The 19,986-nt window shown below is 36.4% G+C and overlaps 1 protein-coding gene across 2 annotated transcripts; it reads left to right on the top strand.

Moving 5' to 3' along the window:
- The first annotated feature begins 786 nt into the window (after positions 1–786).
- LOC149564115 (uncharacterized) lies at positions 787–9,956 on the top strand. 2 transcript variants are annotated; one of them, XM_089827194.1, is made up of 15 exons: positions 947–1,487; positions 2,754–2,821; positions 2,937–3,003; positions 3,121–3,186; positions 3,491–3,537; positions 3,701–3,746; positions 4,062–4,142; positions 4,344–4,386; positions 4,548–4,597; positions 5,426–5,507; positions 5,628–5,677; positions 5,983–6,056; positions 6,385–6,436; positions 6,561–7,172; positions 7,323–9,956. In XM_089827194.1, the coding sequence occupies exons 2-15, from the start codon at positions 2,805–2,807 to the stop codon at positions 9,849–9,851; spliced, it is 3,816 nt and encodes a 1,271-aa protein (XP_089683320.1). In that variant the 5' UTR covers positions 947–1,487; positions 2,754–2,804; the 3' UTR covers positions 9,852–9,956. The 2 variants fall into 2 exon arrangements, with proteins under 2 accessions (XP_089683319.1, XP_089683320.1); XM_089827193.1 differs by lacking the exon at positions 2,754–2,821 and having other exon boundaries at positions 787–1,487.
- Positions 9,957–19,986: the final 10,030 nt, after the last annotated feature.

Below are 19,986 nucleotides of genomic sequence, written 5' to 3'. Positions count from 1 at the left end.
CTCAGATAACTTTTATATCTGACGGTGTGCATGCACTCCAAGCCCGCGGATAATGAATCTACACCTTACATTGTTCTGTCATTTGAGCTCCTTTTAGTTAGCGTCAGATGTCATGTTGAATGCAATTTTAAGTCCAGTAAAATGATCTCACACCCACCTAATCGTCTTTTTTAAATACATACAGAGGAACATTCAATATTCTCCGTATCAGTCATCATATATCGACGATATATTTAATGTATCTGTCAAAGTTCTATGGCCCCAAGTTGATTTCAAAAAGCGGGGAAGTATCGCAAGGCTAGATCACAATTGCATGATGAAAAATTAGGGTTAAGAATTAATATCCAAATGGGCCCCTCAGCAAAACAATGGGAAGACAATGTTTATAACGTAAGCAAAGCAGCATTTTGTAAGTCCGACTTTGTAGTCAATGATATATTGACATATCACCATGTGGGCATTAATTGTACTGTCTGACACGTAAGCATGGACCGAGGTATGGATGGTAATGACTTCTTTTTTCTACCCAGATTGTGGAAATGAGGACAGGGCAGATTATCAAAATGGTATGTAGTACTTGTAAAAGTTGTTTCATTTGATCATTTTTCTGTTGATGTTAATGGCGGAAATGAGGTCGAATTTGAAGGAATAAAAAAACATAAATGAGTTGTTAGATCTGCTCGGTCTCAAGGTTGCAATGTCGTAATGGACTATGGTGGTAATGGTGGGGAGTGTCACAGTGAGAGGAGAGGATATGTAGTAGCTTTTATCCCACCAAATGCTTTGCTTGAAGTAGAATACAAGGTTGGTGGGGTGTGGGGCCTAACAAGGCTAAAAAGGTTCTAAGGAAATGGGCCTTAAGTGGGCTATTTTAATCAAGTAAGAAATAAGATAAATCACATATCACATGGGACATGAATGCTTCGAAACGAAGTATGAACACATCAACACAGTCATCGCTAACAGCCATGCCTGTGTACCTGCAGGAGCTGTGTCTGTAACCCCCAAAACATACATTGATCAATTCACAGGCACCCACATTCCCTGCCATAGCATTAAATGTTGTAGTTGAGTCTCAAGTGCAGAGACATTGAATGAATTTGGAAGGGTGTTGAAAGTTTTAGCAGGTCACTTGTCCGTTGTGTTCTCACAAGACATATTGTGAACTGAGTAATTGGTGTTGTTTGGCGAGGGATCTGAAAGTGGCTACGATGAAAATAACGATGCGCGGATTATTTGATATATCATGGACTTCTATGGACATATATTTGAGCATTTCAGTGATACAAAAACTTTAGATCAGATACAGATATGAAGAAAGAACCGCATTTTGTGTGATTGTTTACCGGGTACATGTGTGGAAACTTTGGAAAAGTGGAGTTGTAGGGAGATCTGAAGACAATGGAGCAGTATGAGATGATGGAGCAGATTGGCAGGGGAGCATTTGGTGCTGCTATTCTTGTGCATCACAAGACGGAAAAGAAAAAGTAATGTCCTCTCTTTTTAATGTTTTATTTATTTTTCAATAAGTTGTAGTCCTTTGGATTCTAGAGTCTGTTGGGTATTAGTTGGACACAATGCCAGTGATTTAGCAATAGCTGGCCCTTGTGGGTTGGGTACCCATCGACAGTAGTATCATAATCTTATTGAAGAAGAGAGCTTCTATGTTTTTTCTCAACCAGAAGGAGCTGCCATTTATTAGGGAAAGTTAGGAACCAATGTAGCTCATAAGAGATTTTAAGGTTTTAGTAAGCTGTAGCTTTTAGAGTGTGCTCTTGTTCACAAGGACTCTAGGATGTACTTAACTGGTTAAACGTATACCGAGTGGCAATAGCTCTAGTGCCACTTTTATATCTCTGAAAACTAGAGCGTGGTCACGTTGGGCTGCTTGGTTAGGGATGCAGTGCTACTCAAAATATTCTAGCAGTGTTACATAAAGTTATATTCACGTTAAGCAATCTATGGACTAAATATTTTGCCAATGCAGAAGCAAGCATAGGCAAGCTCTCGGTTGCGGGATTAACTACCTCTTTCTTCCTTTTCCCTACATTCATGCGCTTTTTGAATCCCCTATCCTGGTGGTAGTTGTTCGAAGTCTGTTTTCTAACTTCTTACTTACAGAATCTCTATTATCATGGCACATCCTTGTTGAAATTGTTAAAATTTTTGTACTTCTCTCTTTGGAGTTCTAATCTACCCGTGTAGAATACAATATTCTGTGATGACATTGCCGAATGGTGTTTGTGTTATGTAGATCCCTCTGATTTGTAGTTTAGTTTACTTCCATGCTGATGAGGGGTTGACGGTATCATATTCTTTGCACTATGCTAGTACATGCCATTACATGACAAAGTATTTAGCTCATTCAACTGCAATATTTGCTTAGGAATCACTACCTGAATCTTCCAGAAAAATGCATATGAGGGTTTCAGATCCTTAATTGCAGGTGAATGCCGCTTCTTATAATTAGAGTTGTTTATACATTTAATGAATGAATCCATGTGGCTGCAGCTGCTGCTGCCTTCTAAGAGTGAGTATTGATTAAGGAGGGCTGCGTGTCTTAGCTTAAGCTCAGTGAGATGCCTCTTATTAAAAGTTAAAATATCCATCTGTTAAGAGATTTAGCCAAGATTAAAGGTCCCTTCTTAAAGCACGGCAGTAGTTTTCATTAAAAATCTCGATCAATCCTTCAAAGACGAATCTCCCCTTAATAATGGTTTTGTATTTGGAGGCTAAATTTCTTTCTTGTCCAGCTCTTCTACGAGTATGTGAGTTAGATTCCTCAAAGGGGTTGCTTCCAGAAGATGCTGCATTGTTTGAGGTTCAGCTGCTTCTCTTCATGAAGTGCTTAAAAACAGTAATTGTTATCAATCTTGAGACAGTTCAAGAATTAACATGGCCCAATCAATACATAAGTTATTTATTGCATTTTGCAGATATGTCCTGAAGAAGATTCGCCTAGCTCGTCAAACCGACAGATGCAGGCGTTCTGCTCATCAAGAGGTATTCATTTTGTTTTCCAACCCTCAAACTCCTTAATTCTCACTTTTGTAGTTTCTTACCATTCCATATGGACAACGAAGTCCTCACAGAGTCTGTGCTCTTATGGGTTGGTTGCAGATGGCTTTAATATCACGCATAAGACATCCATATATTGTGGATTATAAAGAGGCCTGGGTGGAGAAGGTATACATTTCTTTCAGCTTTTTTTTAAGGATTGAATTGTATAGGTGATATTGATTGGTCACAGGAAAATTAGCAATGGATGAAGATATTGATATGCCGAGTTCCTCACTCTCATACAATATTGGTCTCCACCTCCTAGGAAACTGCTGTAGTTTGTACTTTATTGCCCACCTTCTGCCATGGAACTCAAAACTGATAATCCAAACCACAATTGCATCTTTAATTTTAGCAAATAATTTATACTGAAGGGACAAACAATAATCCACTGGTTCTCTAACCAATTGAAATTTGGTTGATGTTTCAGGGGTGTTATGTCTGCATTGTAACAGGATATTGTGAAGGTGGAGACATGTGAGAACTGGTTTTATTTTGCCAAATTCTATTTGAAATGAAAGTCCAGTCCCTGATGTTTTAAAATTGTCTTCCAAATTTTGCTGAATGGTTGATTTAAGTGTACTTATGTAAAGGTTAAATTAAAAACTAGTTTCTAAATTCATTGTGATTGAAAGCACAGGGCAGAATTGATTAAGAAAGCAAATGGGACGCTATTTCCCGAAGATGTGAGTTTTATATTTTTCTATATATATTTGGTGGTATACGGTTTGCCTACAGAAACTATGCAGTGTGGACGATATTACTTCTTTGGTTTCACAAAAAGTTAAATCAAAATTAGGATAAAGAGCCTAGAGGTCTAGACTCTACACAAGAGAACAATTATCAGAGAAGTCACCTCTTTAGTGGGATCTGTTGGGATTATTTAATATTTTGTATGAATTTTGTCTATCTGTTGTAGTTGGCATAAGTTGATACATAAAAATCTGCACAGTTTGTCCCAGAAGCATTCTTACTAATTCTCTGTTGTGTGTTTTCCTCAGAGGTTGTGTATATGGTTCACACAATTGTTATTAGCAGTGGATTATCTTCACACAAATCATGTTCTTCATCGGGATCTCAAGGTATATCAGCTATTCATTTAGGTAACTGTTTATTGTTCTCACCATGGGTTGTTACTATAGTTTGTGTAATCTTGCAATCACATCAAGTTATACAATGTTTAGAAGCTAGTGTGTTAACATTCCTAATGTGTTGAAGCACTCACTAGTGACCAGTGCTCATGCACAACCCCAATTAATTGTTTATAATTACTTTTGGCCCAGTGTTCAAACATATTTCTGACAAAGGAGCAGAATGTTCGTCTTGGTAAGTTGAAAGCTATACAACAGTAAAAAGGTTTATAGACATTTGCTTGCTTCAATAACTATGCAACATTAAGAGATCAGAAAAAAAGAGTTGAAGGAGATCATGTGTTCTGTATGCCCTTCCAGTGTCAGACTTCCCTCTAATGATTAAATCATGTGCAGGTGATTTCGGCCTTGCAAAATTGCTCAAAGCAGATGATCTTACTTCCTCGGTTAGTTTTATCGTAACTTCTCAAATGATAGTTCATTGTGCGATATTTGAAGTTTTGAAGTAAACACAAAACCAAGTTATAGTTCTCTCCAACTTATATTGTATTTTACTATTTGTAGGCATTTCTAACTGAAACCATTCTACTAACTAGAAAAATATTGAAATGTAAATGAGGAGTACAAAGTTATTTACTCTCATAGTACATTTTACTTATCTGAATGATTTTCTGCCTTGAGTTGGCAAGCTGGATAGACTGTTCTTCACAGTACAAGTTTTATAGAATATTGATATTTTTATTTGTAATGGTACCTTATTACCAAAGGTGATGTCTGCAAAGTTTCCAAAAAGCATGAGTTAACTCTACAGGAAATTCAGATAAACTAAAGTAGAAGCAGACATTATTATAGATTAATTTGCTCGAATTCTTTCATCAAGCTTTCAGTTTAAATCCTCTACAACAAATGGATTATGTGATGTACCCTACATTTCAATGCAAGATTTTTTCAAGATTGTAGTTGCCACACAATTTCATTGTATAAAAATGCACAGGTACAAACAAACTGGGCATAATTGTCTGAAAACTGAGGAGCTGTGCCTCTGTAAACTCAAAATTTCAAACTGAATCCAACTGTGTCGAGTGAGAAAAATATTATAACACCATTCTGGATATTTATTTAATATTCTGCTCAATTTTATTTTTATTAAGGTAGATTTATTTAAATTGACAATTCCTTAAATTAAAAGTAAGAATAAGTAAAGCCTATATACATATTTACACGAGGCATTGTTTTTTTGATTTGAACTCTGGACTAATAATTTGACCACCCAGGTTGTTGGCACGCCAAATTACATGTGTCCTGAACTACTTGCAGATATTCCTTATGGCTTCAAATCAGATATTTGGTCATTAGGTGTGTTAATTACTCGTGTATTCTGTTCAATTCTCTAGATTGCAGAATCTTGGTGTTTCTCATCGAATAAATGCTCAAGAATTCTGTGCTTGCATCTAAACAAGTATATTTTTTGTTCAGGTTGCTGTATGTTTGAGATGACTGCTCATCGGCCTGCATTCAGAGCATTTGTAAGCTTGCCTCTTTATAGGGTTGTGTCCTTCAGAAAAAAAAATAAAAAAATTGGAGTACTCAGTATATAAGTGATCAAGGGAGCTGCAATTTTCTAGCTGCAAAATTGTCTTTTGGGATGATATTTTTGTGTGAATACCTGTAAATTAACTATAATGCATCTCCTGACATATTATTGTCAGGATTATATGTACCTGGCTTTTTGAATGTTGGGGTAAAAGCTTTTGTAATCTGCTCACTGATTCTGCATTTGAAGTTCAAGTTTTAACAATAGCCTTACAGTGTCTTATTTTGGGCTTTTTAGGATATGGCAGGACTTATAAGCAAGATAAATCGTTCAGCTATTGGTCCATTGCCTAGCGTGTATTCCTCTCCCTTGTAAGTTCCAATTCATTTTCATGTATAGATTGCTTTAGTGAAAAACAGTATAAAATGAACTAAATGACATACCTTCTATTGACAAGCAACCTCACTTTTGAAGCTTGCTTAGCATTCTAGCCATGGTATGAAAAAAAGAAAATGTTTCTAATTATCATTTTAGTCTAATGCAGGATTAGAAACTCCTGTATAACCATTGGGTTTCCATCTGCATCAATGCATGTTTTTAAGTAGGCACAAAAAAATGCGAGTCCGGCAAACAATTTACATGCTGGACCAAGCAATTTGTTGATTTAAGTTCTAATTCATGGATTGACTTGGACTACAGGAAACGTCTAATCAAATGCATGCTGCGAAAGAACCCAGAGCATCGGCCAACCGTTAAGTGTCTGGCTTCTCTTTTGTTATCTCAGTAATAGATGCTACATATATTTTTCTGGAATCTTGAAATTTTAGTTTTATCTTTGCACTAATATATGTAAAAAATGTATATATGTAGTTCAGGCTGCTGAACTTTTGAGTGATCCATTTCTGTTACCATATATCTCTCAGTGTCGTGCACAAACTAATTTCATGGTTTGTGCTTCACCATCTAGACGGATCAGTAAAGTGCATGACATTCAAGAAATGGAAGAAAGTCAGAACAGTAGCCATTCAAGTGCTGACAGGGATAGCTTCAATTCTGTTGGGAAAGGCAACCCAAGCGTGGTCTGTGAATATGGAGGAAGTGGTAGAGATATGTTATCCAAGGACAATCTAAATGGTTTTGTGGAAGACGTTGGCCAATCATGGCCTTCTGATAGCTCAGGACATGGAACAGTAGGAGTATCTAGTCCCATGGAAAACATTATTCCTGAAGAAGATGGATTTAAATCATCTCCATTACCAGATACAGATGAGAAGAAATCAAAACTTGACCTGGAGCCTAAGGATGAAAAAGATGCAGCTGTAAATTTGAGTGAAGAGACCAAGAAAACATCCACTCCAAAAGGCAGAGTGAGCCGAGTAGCTGCCTCAGGCAGCCCTGCTGGAAATACATTCAAAGGTGGAAATATACCGAAAGCAAAGCCTCACGGGTCCAAAATACCCCCACCAGCATCTCCTCCAAAACATCCTGTGGGTTATCCTACTTATTCTTATTTGATTTACAAGACTTACGATTTCAAAGTAGACCATATTTATCTTTTATGGCATACAAATTTTTTAAGTTAACTGCAAATCATATACAATTTTTAAATTTATCTGCAAATTGTTTTTTGGGCGCAGTTACCTGTCACTGAATCTTCACCAAGAACAAAACCTAGACATGAAGGGACACCACCACCTACACACTTGAGGCATGCTGTGGAAGATCGAGCAAAGGCATGCAAGCCAAGGTTGCGTACTTCGCCCTCTGCCACTTCATGCAGAAAATCTTTACCTCCTTCGCCTTCCAAATCGTCAGGGTCATTAAGGAATTCACCTCCAGCAGGAGCTTGTGGACCTGATCCTTCCTCTCATTTACCCAACAGTGATACGGCATCTAGCAAATCTGAAAAGGAAGTCCCTGGGAAGGAAAAGTCTTCTGAACAACAACATGATGGTCAGTGTTTGTCTAATCAAGCTTACCCATCTACCAGAAAAGATTTAGCAGTTAATCTTGTTGATGAAATAAAGTTTGCAAATGAAATTTGTATAGAGGCAAAGCCAGAATGTAAGTTACCACCTTCAGAAATTCCAGATGTATCAACAATATCTTCTTCTCTAGGCACACATAAGAATGACCAATCTGTCCCTGCTTCAGAAAGACCTATGGTTAGCGGTACCTCTGTAACACCAAATCATCTACAAGTTTGCACAACACTAGAAGCTATGTCACATCCAGCTGAGGCACAGTTAATGTCAACTAAGTCCCATGATCCAGTTCTCTTTCCAAATGATAAGTTAATTCCTCATTTACATAGGCTAGCATCTAAAGATGCCTGTACCCAAACGAAGGAAGAAGATCATGTGCTACATGGTACAACTCAAACTGTATTAGATGATAACAGCTCTCCAGTCATTTCAATAAGTGGACTAGTTCCATCCAATTCAGAGAGCCAGCATGTGCCTGTAGATTCTTCTTCCTGTAACAACACGGCAGATGCACCTGCATTACCCATCTTGCAAAAAATATTCCGTAGTGACATCTCCATACAGACAGAGGAAGAACGTATTGTCTATCCTGACAAGAAGGAAACTCCAATCAACTTGTGTCCTTTAGATAGCAATTCAAATGTTGAAGCAGTATATACTGTAAAAGAAGTAAAACCAAATGGTGTATCTTTACATACAGATAAAGCATTTCAAGCATCTTCTCCAACTGCAGAAGTCACTTCAGCTTCTGATGTTAATTGTTTAGAAAGAGCTTCAACTGATGCTTTTGTCCAGACACAGGAAGCAAACATGTCTTGCCTTCAGGAAGGTCCCAATATTTCACTGCAGTCACACTCTTTAAACACAACCATGGATGAGAAATCAATCTCTGTATCACAGAGCTTTCCAGATACCTGCATACAGTCAGCAGAAAATGGCAACATATCCCCTGAATTTGGGGAAGGGTTGTGGCAGTCTTCATTGGTCAGCATTGCAGATTCTAATGCATCTCCTGTCAGAGGGATCATCTCTATGGACAGTTCTGTACAAATTGAACAAGATGAGAGATCAGTTGAAGCATCAAATTTATCCTCTGACAAATCATTTCCTGATGGTCAACAGCGTGCAATCCTTGCTAGAAAACCTTGTTACCAGCTTACCAATGGAAATGGTGAGGTATGTTTTGATGTCCAGAAGTTAAATTCCACCGATAGTTCTTTGACGATGAAACAAAAGATGTGTGAAACCAATGGAGCTGAAACTAAAAACGTGTTGGGACCTTCAAATTTAGTATCTGATAAACAGACTTTGGACCCAAATCAAATTCAAACAAAAGCAAATGTCCAACCCTTTGATGTTTCTGTAAATGTTCCAAGGTTGGATGCAACTCCGGTGGAGACCAGTGTATCACCATTTCTGTTACCTGACTCTAGGTCAGCTGATAATGATAAATTTGCAGTTGAGGAAGGGAAAAGGTTAAGGTCACAGACTCATCTTGGGCATTCTGACATTCCTCTTTTTGGCCGCGAAAGAGATAATGAGTCCTCCCTGTCATCTATTACGAGGGAAGATTCTGATGTTGCAAGATGTTTAACTGTTACGAGTGACATTAAATATTTGGGTACAACTGGTAAAGATAACAGAAATGATGACAGAACTCAGGAAAAAGGAACCATCCAGATAAATGAGAAACTTCCTATACATGTCCCACCTTCTTTCAATAATATAATACATGTTATCCGTCACAGTACATTTCAAGTTGGCAGTGAGCAATCAGGGGTGCAGACAGGAGGAGCAGATGTGCAAAACATGGATATTGAACCATTGTTAGATTTAAAAAGGGATGGCTTAGAAGTACTAGCTGTACCTTCGGTATCTACTGTCACTGGCCATGTATTACAACAAAATCTACAAAATGGCTCTTGGAAAGAAGAAGAGAATGATAACAAGGGACTTGATGTTAGGTCATATCGCCAAAGAGCAGATGCCCTTGAGGCTTTGCTAGAGCTCTGTGCACAGTTACTTCAACAACATCGACTAGAAGAGCTAGCAGGAGTACTAAATCCTTTTGGAAAGGAGAAGGTTTCTCCAAGAGAGACAGCCATTTGGTTGGCACAGAGCTTGAAAAGAAGTCTCTGTGAGGAAAATCACAACAGATCCAACTCAGAGGAAAACACCTAAACAGAAAAGACTCATTTTTTCTTGTCATTTTGTTAATAATACTGTAATATTTTCAAAAACTCACTAAAACCTGAAATATATTGTGAAGTTCATTCTTGGATTGAATGACATGCTTTGTTGTATCTACTATACTAATTTGGTGGAGTTTTGACATTACCAAAACTACTTATATTGCTAGATATTGACATGTACATGGAAGCCATTTTTTTCGGTATCTTCTTTATAATATGCAAACTTCCATTTACAATTTACACTCTGTTTGTTTCTGTATGATGTACCAATTAGCCATTACAAATTACATTAAGCTCTGTGAAATGGTGAAAGGCCAATAAATGTTTTACTGTACACAGTAGCCATTACAAATTACACAAGGGAAGTTTTGGATGTTACAACTCATAAGTTTGGGTTCAACTGATCAAGAGAACAGAAATGATGACAGAATTCAGGAAAAAGTAACCATCCAAATAAATGAAAAATTTTCTATACATGTACAACCTTCTTTCAATAATATCATACATGTTATCCGTCATAGTAAACTGCAAGTTGGCATGACCAGTCGGGTGCAGACATGAGTGGATGTACAAAATATGGATATTGAATCATTGTTAGATTTAAAAAGGGATGGGGTAGAAGTACTAGCTGTGCCATTGGTATCTTCTGTCTATTGTCATATATTACAACAAAATTCATACAATGGCCATTGTAATGAAGAAAACTGTTTAAAGTGACTTTGGCTAAGGAGCAGATGCCCTTGAAGGTTTGCTAGAATTCTGTACACAGTTACATTAACAACACCGATTAGAAGAGCTAGTAGGAGTAATAAATCCTTTTGAAAAGGAGAAGATTGCTTGAAGAGAGAGCCATTTGGTTAGCACAGAGCTTGAATGAAAGTTTATGCGAGGAAAACCACAAGAGACCCAAACCAGGAAAACACCTGAACAGAGAAATTTTCTTTTCTAGTCATCTTGTTAATAATATTGTAATATTTTCTGAAACTTCAAATATATTGTCATGAGAGATGGATTAGTGTGAATCACTACTCATGAAACAAGAGAATGAGTTTGACTCAAAAACTACACAGTTAAATCCTATAGCAATATCATAATTTTACTCGCTGTAGAAAAATATCTCCTACTTCAAATATATTCTGAAATTCATTTTTGGATTGAACGACTTGTATCTACCATACTAATATTTTTTTGAGTTTTGGCATGACTAAAACTACTTATAATGCTAGAGATAAACGTGCAGTTGTACACGGAAGTCAATTTTTGCCTTTTTGTTATCTTCTATCTGCAAGCTTCCATTTACAATTTACTATTCGTTTGCACATTTATGATGTGCGGAGTAGCTATTACAAATTACATAAAGTTTGTGATACTCCGAAAGGCCAAAAGTATGACAAAAATGAAAGTTCTCCAAAACACCCGAGAGGCTAAAGCGCATGCATCGGTAGTGCTTTCTTTAGACCCATATTACTATATAAGCCATCTATCATGGACTATAAAAGAATTTCATTTTACCAATCTCATTAATTTAGCTCAAATTTAGTGTCAACTCCAAATTTCCAAGGAATTTTACCATGAAAGAAGCTAACATGCAACATCGTAATTCTCGCAAACAGCTTAAGGAATTACTTACTGCAAGTCAGAAAGAGATTGTATGTATCTCATAACACATGTTTGGTTATTGATTAACTGGGATCTTTGATAACAACTAATTCTCACTTCTTATCTTGAGGCTCGGTCTATCTTTATTGCCTTTTTTCTCTAGATTCCTATTATGGAAAGGGTGAAGTTATATATTAAAGGGCAGTTGATTTCCTGCCTAAAATTCAACAGTAAAAAGGTGCCAATCTGAGGATTGCTTGCAAGGAAAGTCAAACTTGCCTGGAGTACATGCTTTGAAATTGTATCAGATAGCCCAAGACAGCATGATACTACACCACAAATTGGAAGTCGTCAGGTTTGGCACCACCATTAGCTTATTAATCTTTTGAAAGAGACGTATCAGAATAAATGCTAGATAAAGTACTGCAAACAGCAAATACAACAATGGAAGGGTATAAGCAAAAGGCCTATAGATGGTCCAAAAAACATTGGTCATTGTACAATGTAGATTGCCACTGAAACCCACCATAAACAATTTAGTCAAACAAACATCATCGGTAGGGAAAGACAAATATTACACCAGACAACCGACAAAACCGATATAATTGAGCCAACATCCTATCAAGAAGGGCAAACCCGTTTTTGACTAACAGGTGGGACAAGATTGGGACTTTATTGTTAGTAGGCAGGAAAGGCCTTGGAGCAATTGTTGTTTCTTTGTTGCTGTTTGCAGTGGCACTAGTTATGGGGCCAAAAATTTGCCCTTGGTCCTATTGGCATGGCCAAATATATTATGTGTACTTGGGCTGAGGTGGACCTGGACCCATTCAATCTTGTCCTACTGTTATTAATTCAATTAGAAAGAAAATTAGAACAAGGACTTCAAACAACTCTATTAAGATCTATTAAGAGTGGGTGCCACTAAGATAAGGCGCTGGCTAATCTTCAAGCAAAATGCACCAAAGACCAAAAAAAAAAGAGAGTCAAATATGATTCTTTTTCAGATTCACAAAACATTCAAAATTTTTGTTGTTTTCAATCTTTGAGATTTTTTAGGAATATTTATAGGGAGCCATGAATTTTATACTGAATCCTCTTAAAAAAAATTAGCTCCTAAAATAAAAGAATCTAGTTGTCTTCATCTTCATCTTTAGGTGCCCCATCTATTATGAGATCAGAGGTAGGTTCCACTGCCTTTTCAGAGACTGGAGATCCCTCTCGGCCTTTTTTAATTACTTTGACGAGCGATGCTTAGCGCTCTACCTTAGGGAAGCTTCCCAACTTAGAGACCATACTTTATAGATCTTGTTTCTTTGGTCCCAGACCTTGGATCAGCTCATCACTGACTTTTTTTCTTCCATGTCCACTTCTAGGGGCATGAAACGACCGCATACACTCATCTCTGGACACACTAGATCGATCAGACCTCAGCATGGGCTCCTCAGACGACGACACTCTACCCCCACTGCTACATAAAGACAGCGACGGTGCCAGGCCTTGACCCTTGCTCGTTCTAGGCCTTATTCTTTTATGCGAGATTTCTTTGTGCATTGAAAAGATTGATGATCTTTCTCTCTTCTTGTTGTTTCCCCTAGACGCCTTTTGGTGCTCTCGCCGTTGTATTCTTCTCTGTAATGTTGTATCTTTTAGTTCCATAGACCCTAGTTGGTCTCTTGTTGGACATTAATATCGTTATCTATGTCTCATAAATTTTAAAAATAAAGATTATTTCATTTTTATGGGAAGTTGAAGAGCTTGTTGAAAAATGACAAAAGCCTTCCCTAAGGTGGTAGGACTATTTCTAGCCCCATTTAAAATAGCTTCTAAATAAAAGGAATCTAGTCGTCTCATAAATTTTAAAAATAAAAGAGATTATTTCATTTTTATGGGAAGTTGAAGAGCTTGTTGACAAATGGCAAAAGCCTTCCCTAAGGTGATAGGGCTATTTCTAACCCCACCCAAAATAGAGCCCAAGCCCCTCCTGTGGGACCCCATCCTAAGTGATGTAATGTTGAGACCAATCCAATTCTACGTTATTAATTTTTTTTAATTTTATTTTTTAAAATTAAATTCAATAAGAAATTTCAAATAATTTTTTAAAAATCAGAATTTTGTAACAGTTTGAAGGTTGTTTATTTATTTATTATTAATTATTTTGTGTTTCTATATATAGTTATAATGCTTTTTTATGTTGTAAGGAAATCATTTTTATTTCAATTGATAGTTTAATATTGCTGTAGTATACTTATATGTTTTTTTAATCTTGCAAAGAAATTATTTTTGTGTAGAGTTTTAATATGTCTATAGTTATAATACTAACAATAAAATTTTAAGACATATATGAAATATTGTTTTATAAGAATTAAAAAAAAAAAAAAAAACAATAATATATGTAAAGGAACATTGTAACAGTTTAATAGGAAACAACATACAAGACAATGCTAATTGTGAGCCCTTATTTGAAAGGTCTTGGATTACTTGAGCTTAATAAATAATAATAATAAAATTTGACAAATAATAATAAAAATAAATTTCAACTTTAGCATTATAAAAGAAGAATCACAATAGTTTAAAATTGTAGCTATATTAAACTATTACAATTTTCCTTTACATATTTACTATTCTAATTTAATTTAATTTAAATCTTATATAAAAACCTTTCACATATATACCTTATAATTTTATTGTTAATATTATAATTATTCTTAACTCCTTTTAAATTTTAAAAAACATATAACTATAATGTAGCTATAATAAACTATAGAAGTACCATGTAGTGACTAGTACTACTTTAGTTTTATAATTAAATTAAATTTAAATGTAAATGTAAATAAATTTAATTATAAATTATTACAATTTATTAATGCTTGCTTTGAGCTTTGTTATTGTTTTGGGTTTTACATTGCTTTTTTGAATCATGCATATTTGTGTGTCATACCACATTAATTGCAAATCTCCACTATGGTTATAATGGCTCCGACCAGCTTCAACTTAACATTTGATGTGGTTGTTGAAGCTTTAGTGACAAAGGATCATGACACCCCCAAATGCAAGCAATCTCACAAATTTGTGCCAAAAGTGTTTCATGAGGTATATCTCCCCCTAATGTTGTGCTTCATATTCAAGATTTTGATAAATCCTACAGATGGTTTGAAAAAATACCTTGATAGGTTATTTTGTGGGTAGGGTTCCTCCTAAAAGCATGCAGTGAGAATGGGTTTTCAAGGTTTGGACTCCCCATGGAATCTACTTTGATGGTGTTCAAATATTTACTAAGGGTTTTCTTTGTTTTGATTTTTCAATCCCACCAATGTTGAGGCAATTTTCTTGCATGGGCCTTACCATTCAGTCTTTCCTTTTGGTTTTTCATCCTTGGTCTTGAGACATCACTATCTGAGATGAAAATAAGCGTAGGGTTCTGGTCTGGGTTGAATTGCCTAGGCTTCCTTTGCCTCATTGATTGTTTATTCAAACCATTGCCCAAGTTGTTGGAAAGGTGGTTTGTATTGAACCAAACATCAATTTTAATGCCCATCCCCAACGATAGGTTTGTGTTAAAGTCAACTTGGCTCACGACCTCAAGGAAACTATTGATATTCAAGTGGGTACTAGTTGTACCCCAAAAGCGCTCTATCTGAATTTGTCAAGCACTTTCTATTAGTGCACTCAACTAAGAATAAGATTAAGGATTGTCCTCTGGCAGTACCATAGAGGAAATCCACTCCTAAGGAGTTGGCTTCACAGTTCGTCGAGAATGCCAAAACAAAGGAAGAGTAGACAACAATAATTTAGAAAGGAAAGAACACTTCGACTTCTATTTAGAAACTATTTGTTAGCTCGAATTCTCAACTACCGTTGAGGGTTCCTATTTCAAACCATGGCCAACAAGAGATTTTTGTGGTTTGAAGTGCTTGCTGTCCTCCATGGGTTCACACTCCTTAGGTTGTATTAGTTATTGCAATTCAACCAACGTAGCATTATTCTCGTAGCTCTCTTGTGCATGGTTAGAACAATGATGAGAGCCAAGAAAATAGAAGGGCCACTCTAGGTGGTGACTGTATCACTAGCTTCAAACGTAGCTCAATTTTTGCATAATAGCTTCTCATCTCTTGGAGACGAGGAAGAAATGTAATCATTTGATCAATTAATTACATCTCATGGGATGTAAGAGGTCTTACAAACCATTACAGTAAGTATTCTGTTAGAGACATTCATCACCCTCTTTCTGGCCTGCATAATTTTTTTGCCTCTAGGAAGTTAAGATTATTGGTTTCATGCTTGTTTCTACAAGTTGTGTTATTAAGTAGGATAACCTTGTTTTTTCTTCCCAAAATGAAGCTAGTGAGATGGAGTTACTACTCTCAATTTCTCTTATTGGAGTACTTCAAGTATTTATCATGGTTTTGATCTCACATAGAGAGTTGTATGGATTTTGTTGTCAATTGACAATCATTCCTTTGGGATCTTAATGTTTATGCTCCCAATGATGCTGTTGAAATATCACATTTGTGGTGATGGGTTGCTGAGTCTTTGCCACCTGCAACTTGGGTCATGTGTGGAGATTTCAATATGGTTGAGGTGATATCAGACAAAGATGGGATTTCACCTTTTTGATGGACATCTGGAGAAAAAGAGGACTAGTTTTACATGTGGAATAAATTAGGCCTTTTTAAATCCCAATGTCAATCACTACCACCTTGATGGGGCTTGCCACACTTGGTGTAATTTTGGAGACGGCTCTAACATAAATTTTAAAAATCTTGATTGTATTATGATTACAACTCAATCTATTTTTTATTCTCCGAAAACCAAGATTTACACGTCTTGCTACTTGTTTATGTGATCTCATCTGACCACTATCCCGTAAAATTTTGTATTGAAAAATAGACATATAGGATGCATCTATCCAAGATGCAATTTTATCTAAAAACATATTTTCTTCATCATCAAACCACCACTACCCACATTCAAAAGGTTTAGAACTTAGATCCCAAGCCACATACGCTAACTTGGTCGAGATTGCTTGGTGGAATGATGCCATTACTTGCATTACAAGATTTCTTTGCATTTATGCTCAACAACTTGCTATGTGCTATTGACGGGCTTATGAAGCCAATATCAAGGATCTTTGTGTAGCCATTGAAGCTTTGGCTTCAAATCCTTTTGATGTGGACTTGAAAGTTGGGCTAGCTCAACTCAAACACCAAAAGTAGATTATTGACCAATATTCTACCAGAGGAGCTCAAATTAAAGCTAGGTGACAAGCTTCAAAGGATTTTTTCACGATTCTTAAAGATCATCACACTTCCTTAGGTATCAAAAGAATTAAGGAAGGAAAATCTTTCCTCATTGAGATTCTTGACATTCTCTGACCTTTTTTTCAACATAATCAAAAGGTGTTCATAATGCATGAAATTTCTTCTACCAGGGACCAAGCTTTACAAGATTGTATTACAATTATGCCTATCAAGATTTCAAATGCCCAACACACTTTTTGTGACCATTTTCTAACTCTTTAGGACCTCAAAGAATTTTTCTTTTCCATGGAAAATGACAAGGCCCATGATTGTAATGGATTTCCTTAATAGTTTTATAAATCCTTTTGGTCTTGTATCAATCCTTACCTACACAAGATCTACTTGGAATATTTTCACTCTTAGGAACTTGGGCAAATCATTAATCAAAGGAATATTAAATTCATAACCGAAGCTAGTGACCTAGAGGATATTCACTATTAGAGACCTCATACTCTACTTAATGTATCTTACAAGATCATTGCCAAAGCTTTGACTCTCAAGATTTTTCATATTTTGCCTCTTATCGTTTGGAGTAGTCAATTTTCATCAATCATGCTACTTGAGGACAACATTATTGTTGTTTGGGAAGGTATAGAATGGAAAGATGCTCCAAGTAGAGTGTTATGTATTTTTCAAAATAAAATTTCTTAAAGCCTAACGATCGTATTGAATGAACCTTCATCATTGTGATGCTTAGAGCCCTTGGATTTGGGCATCAATTTACTTAGTCAGTGGAAATTCTTTTTGAGGATGCATTTTCTCGCATCACCATTAATGAGATTCAATCCTCTACTTTTGGGCTCTTCACATCTATTCACCAAGGTTGTCCTCTAGTGCCTTCCCTTTATCAATTGGCTACTAAAGGTTTTGGGTATTTGTTTTCTTCCATAGTTTTGTTGGCCATGTCAAAGGAATTTCCTTGCTCAAGTCATCTTCTCAACTTGTCAATGACCACTTTGGAGAAGACTCTTTCCTCAGTCTGATTGAGGATGAAAATAATGTCCAAGTAGCTCTTTAATGCTTGGATACCTTTTGCCTAGCTTCTATGTCATCCATTATGTGGCATAAAGTACAATGCTGCAGATGGTCCTTACTTCTAGTATCACCCTAGATTCTCCTGTTGAAGTTGATGAAATATCAACCCCATAGCTCCCAAGAATCACCTACATGCAAACACCTGTAACAAAAAGAGAGAAGTAGAAGGCTATGGAGGCATGAATTGCTAGATCCATAGATAAGGCATTCTTGATGAGCCAAAAAGTAGATTGCTATAATCAAAAGTGAATGAATGTTTACAATGAGAGATCGTCCTTATACAGGAGATCAAAATCTTAAAAAGGTCTAACCTAGATTGCATCATAATAATAAAAGAAATTAGTTATTAGATGCCTAAAGTTTAGCTTAAGCAACTAGAGTTAATTAGGAAATATTTAATTACTCTAACAATTTCCCTTAAGATAAACTTAGGGAGTAGCTAAAAACTTAGAAACTATTACTGAAAGCATATTTGGGTCCCAACAAACAAGGTCTAATGAGGTACCCAAGCATAACCAAATCTCTGAAAAGAGGAGAAATAGAGAAAACCACATGGAAAAAACCCCTACTCCAAAAAGAGATGAAAAAAATGCTGAAAGAAACTAGTGAAGGACTGAAGAAGCCTCCAAACTAGGGAATGTTCCAGAAGATAGGAACAAAGATGATCATGTAGAACACCATTGAAGCATGTAGAAGTTGCAAAGCTCTGTCAAAAGTAACTGCTGATATGAAGAACCTCCACTGAAATAGAACCCGACTAGTTAGAGAAGACTGTAATCTGCATCGAATTAGGAGGCACACAAAGGCAAACAATTGAACTTGAAGATACAAATGACATGAAATACCAAAGCCTGAAGAGCTGATCAATCAAACCAAGAAAGCATGAGAAACAACAGAAGAACCCCCCTAATGTAGACAAGGGTGAGGTGACAAGCAAGTGAAAAAGTGGGCCAAAAGAATTGCATGTCAAGGAACCACGATCAAGATGCATAAAAGAGTACATATCTATGTACTAAGGTGATCAATCTCAGACATGTCATGAGTCTAATGTCACTTAAGGGACACTCACTGAACAAAGGAAGATGACAAACAAAGGCAAACCATCAACCCCCCATGGCACTTTATCAGAGTAGTGCAGAAGATCGAATAGGCATATAAATGATGTCTAAATAGACCAGAAGAGACATAAGACTAATACAATAGATAGTACAATTCATGATGAATCATCTAAAGCAAAGAAATTGATTCCCGAACTTGAAACAACCAAGATATCTACCAAAATGCAAATATGCAGAAGACTGAATAGAATGCGCCTATAGAAAAATCTAGAAAAACAATCAACATTAGTGGAAAGAGCTCAGAAAGACAATTCCACTGATTTAAAGAATTCTCAAATTGGAGATCGGATGCTCAAGATATGTCCCCTGGAGTGCAAAACTGAACTCTAAACTTTGATAGCAGAAAAAGCCATCAAAACATCATCAAAATTGAAAACTAACTATACATTGTGATAGGCTTAAAACCAGCTTTCGAGCGATATCTCGTTTGCAAAAAATGAAATATGTATGTCTAAGATATGAGCAAAAAAGCGAAGGTAGGTCCAACCAGAGGCCGAAGAGGTGACAAGAAGTGGTGATGCAGTGCTGATTTCAGCAAGTGACAAGCCCAAATTTGACAGTGAAATGGCTGTCAAGCAAAAAATGCCTAAAAAAATAACCCTTGTTGGAGCAAAAGTCCAACTGCGAAACAAGAGCTAGAAAACTAAGGATCAGTGCTAGATTAAAAACTAAACAAGAGCTAGAAAACTAAGGATCAGTGCTAGATTAAAAACTAGTGGCCAAAAAAGAGCATATGTCTAAAAAAGTCTACATTCTGCCAAAAAGGAGCATGTGATTGAAAAGTAATGTCAAATCACAATGCCTGCCAAAAAAAAATGTGGCACATAGATGAGCCACGCGATAGGCCAATGGCATGGATGATGGACCGAAGCGGATCTGAAGAGGGAGTGTTGAAAGAAACATCAAAAAATATGCGTTCCAAAATAAAAGCACGCCTCCCAAGTGAGACTTCTCCAACGGACATGGTCAAAGGGGAAATTACTGACACGTGTGTCAAGGATCATGATACCACGTCCCATAAAATCGACAGGTCCATTTACATTCGAAATCCACAAAGAGCACAGGATCACTTATC

Source organism: Cupressus sempervirens, chromosome 4 (assembly GCF_028749045.1).
Source record: "Cupressus sempervirens isolate cs-2001-9-10 chromosome 4, ASM2874904v1, whole genome shotgun sequence".
Taxonomy (NCBI): domain Eukaryota; kingdom Viridiplantae; phylum Streptophyta; class Pinopsida; order Cupressales; family Cupressaceae; genus Cupressus; species Cupressus sempervirens.
The sequence above is the reverse complement of the archived record's forward strand: the minus strand, read 5'-3'. Positions and strand labels throughout refer to the sequence as shown.

Excerpts from the sequence above, each read along its gene's own strand:
- LOC149564115 (XM_089827193.1), top strand. The coding sequence starts at position 1,402 with ATGGAGCAGTATGAGATGATGGAGCAGATTGGCAGGGGAGCATTTGGT. Across the intron at positions 3,004-3,120 it reads GGCGTTCTGCTCATCAAGAG|ATGGCTTTAATATCACGCAT; the intron begins GTATTCATTTTG and ends GGTTGGTTGCAG. Across the intron at positions 3,747-4,061 it reads GGACGCTATTTCCCGAAGAT|AGGTTGTGTATATGGTTCAC; the intron begins GTGAGTTTTATA and ends TGTTTTCCTCAG.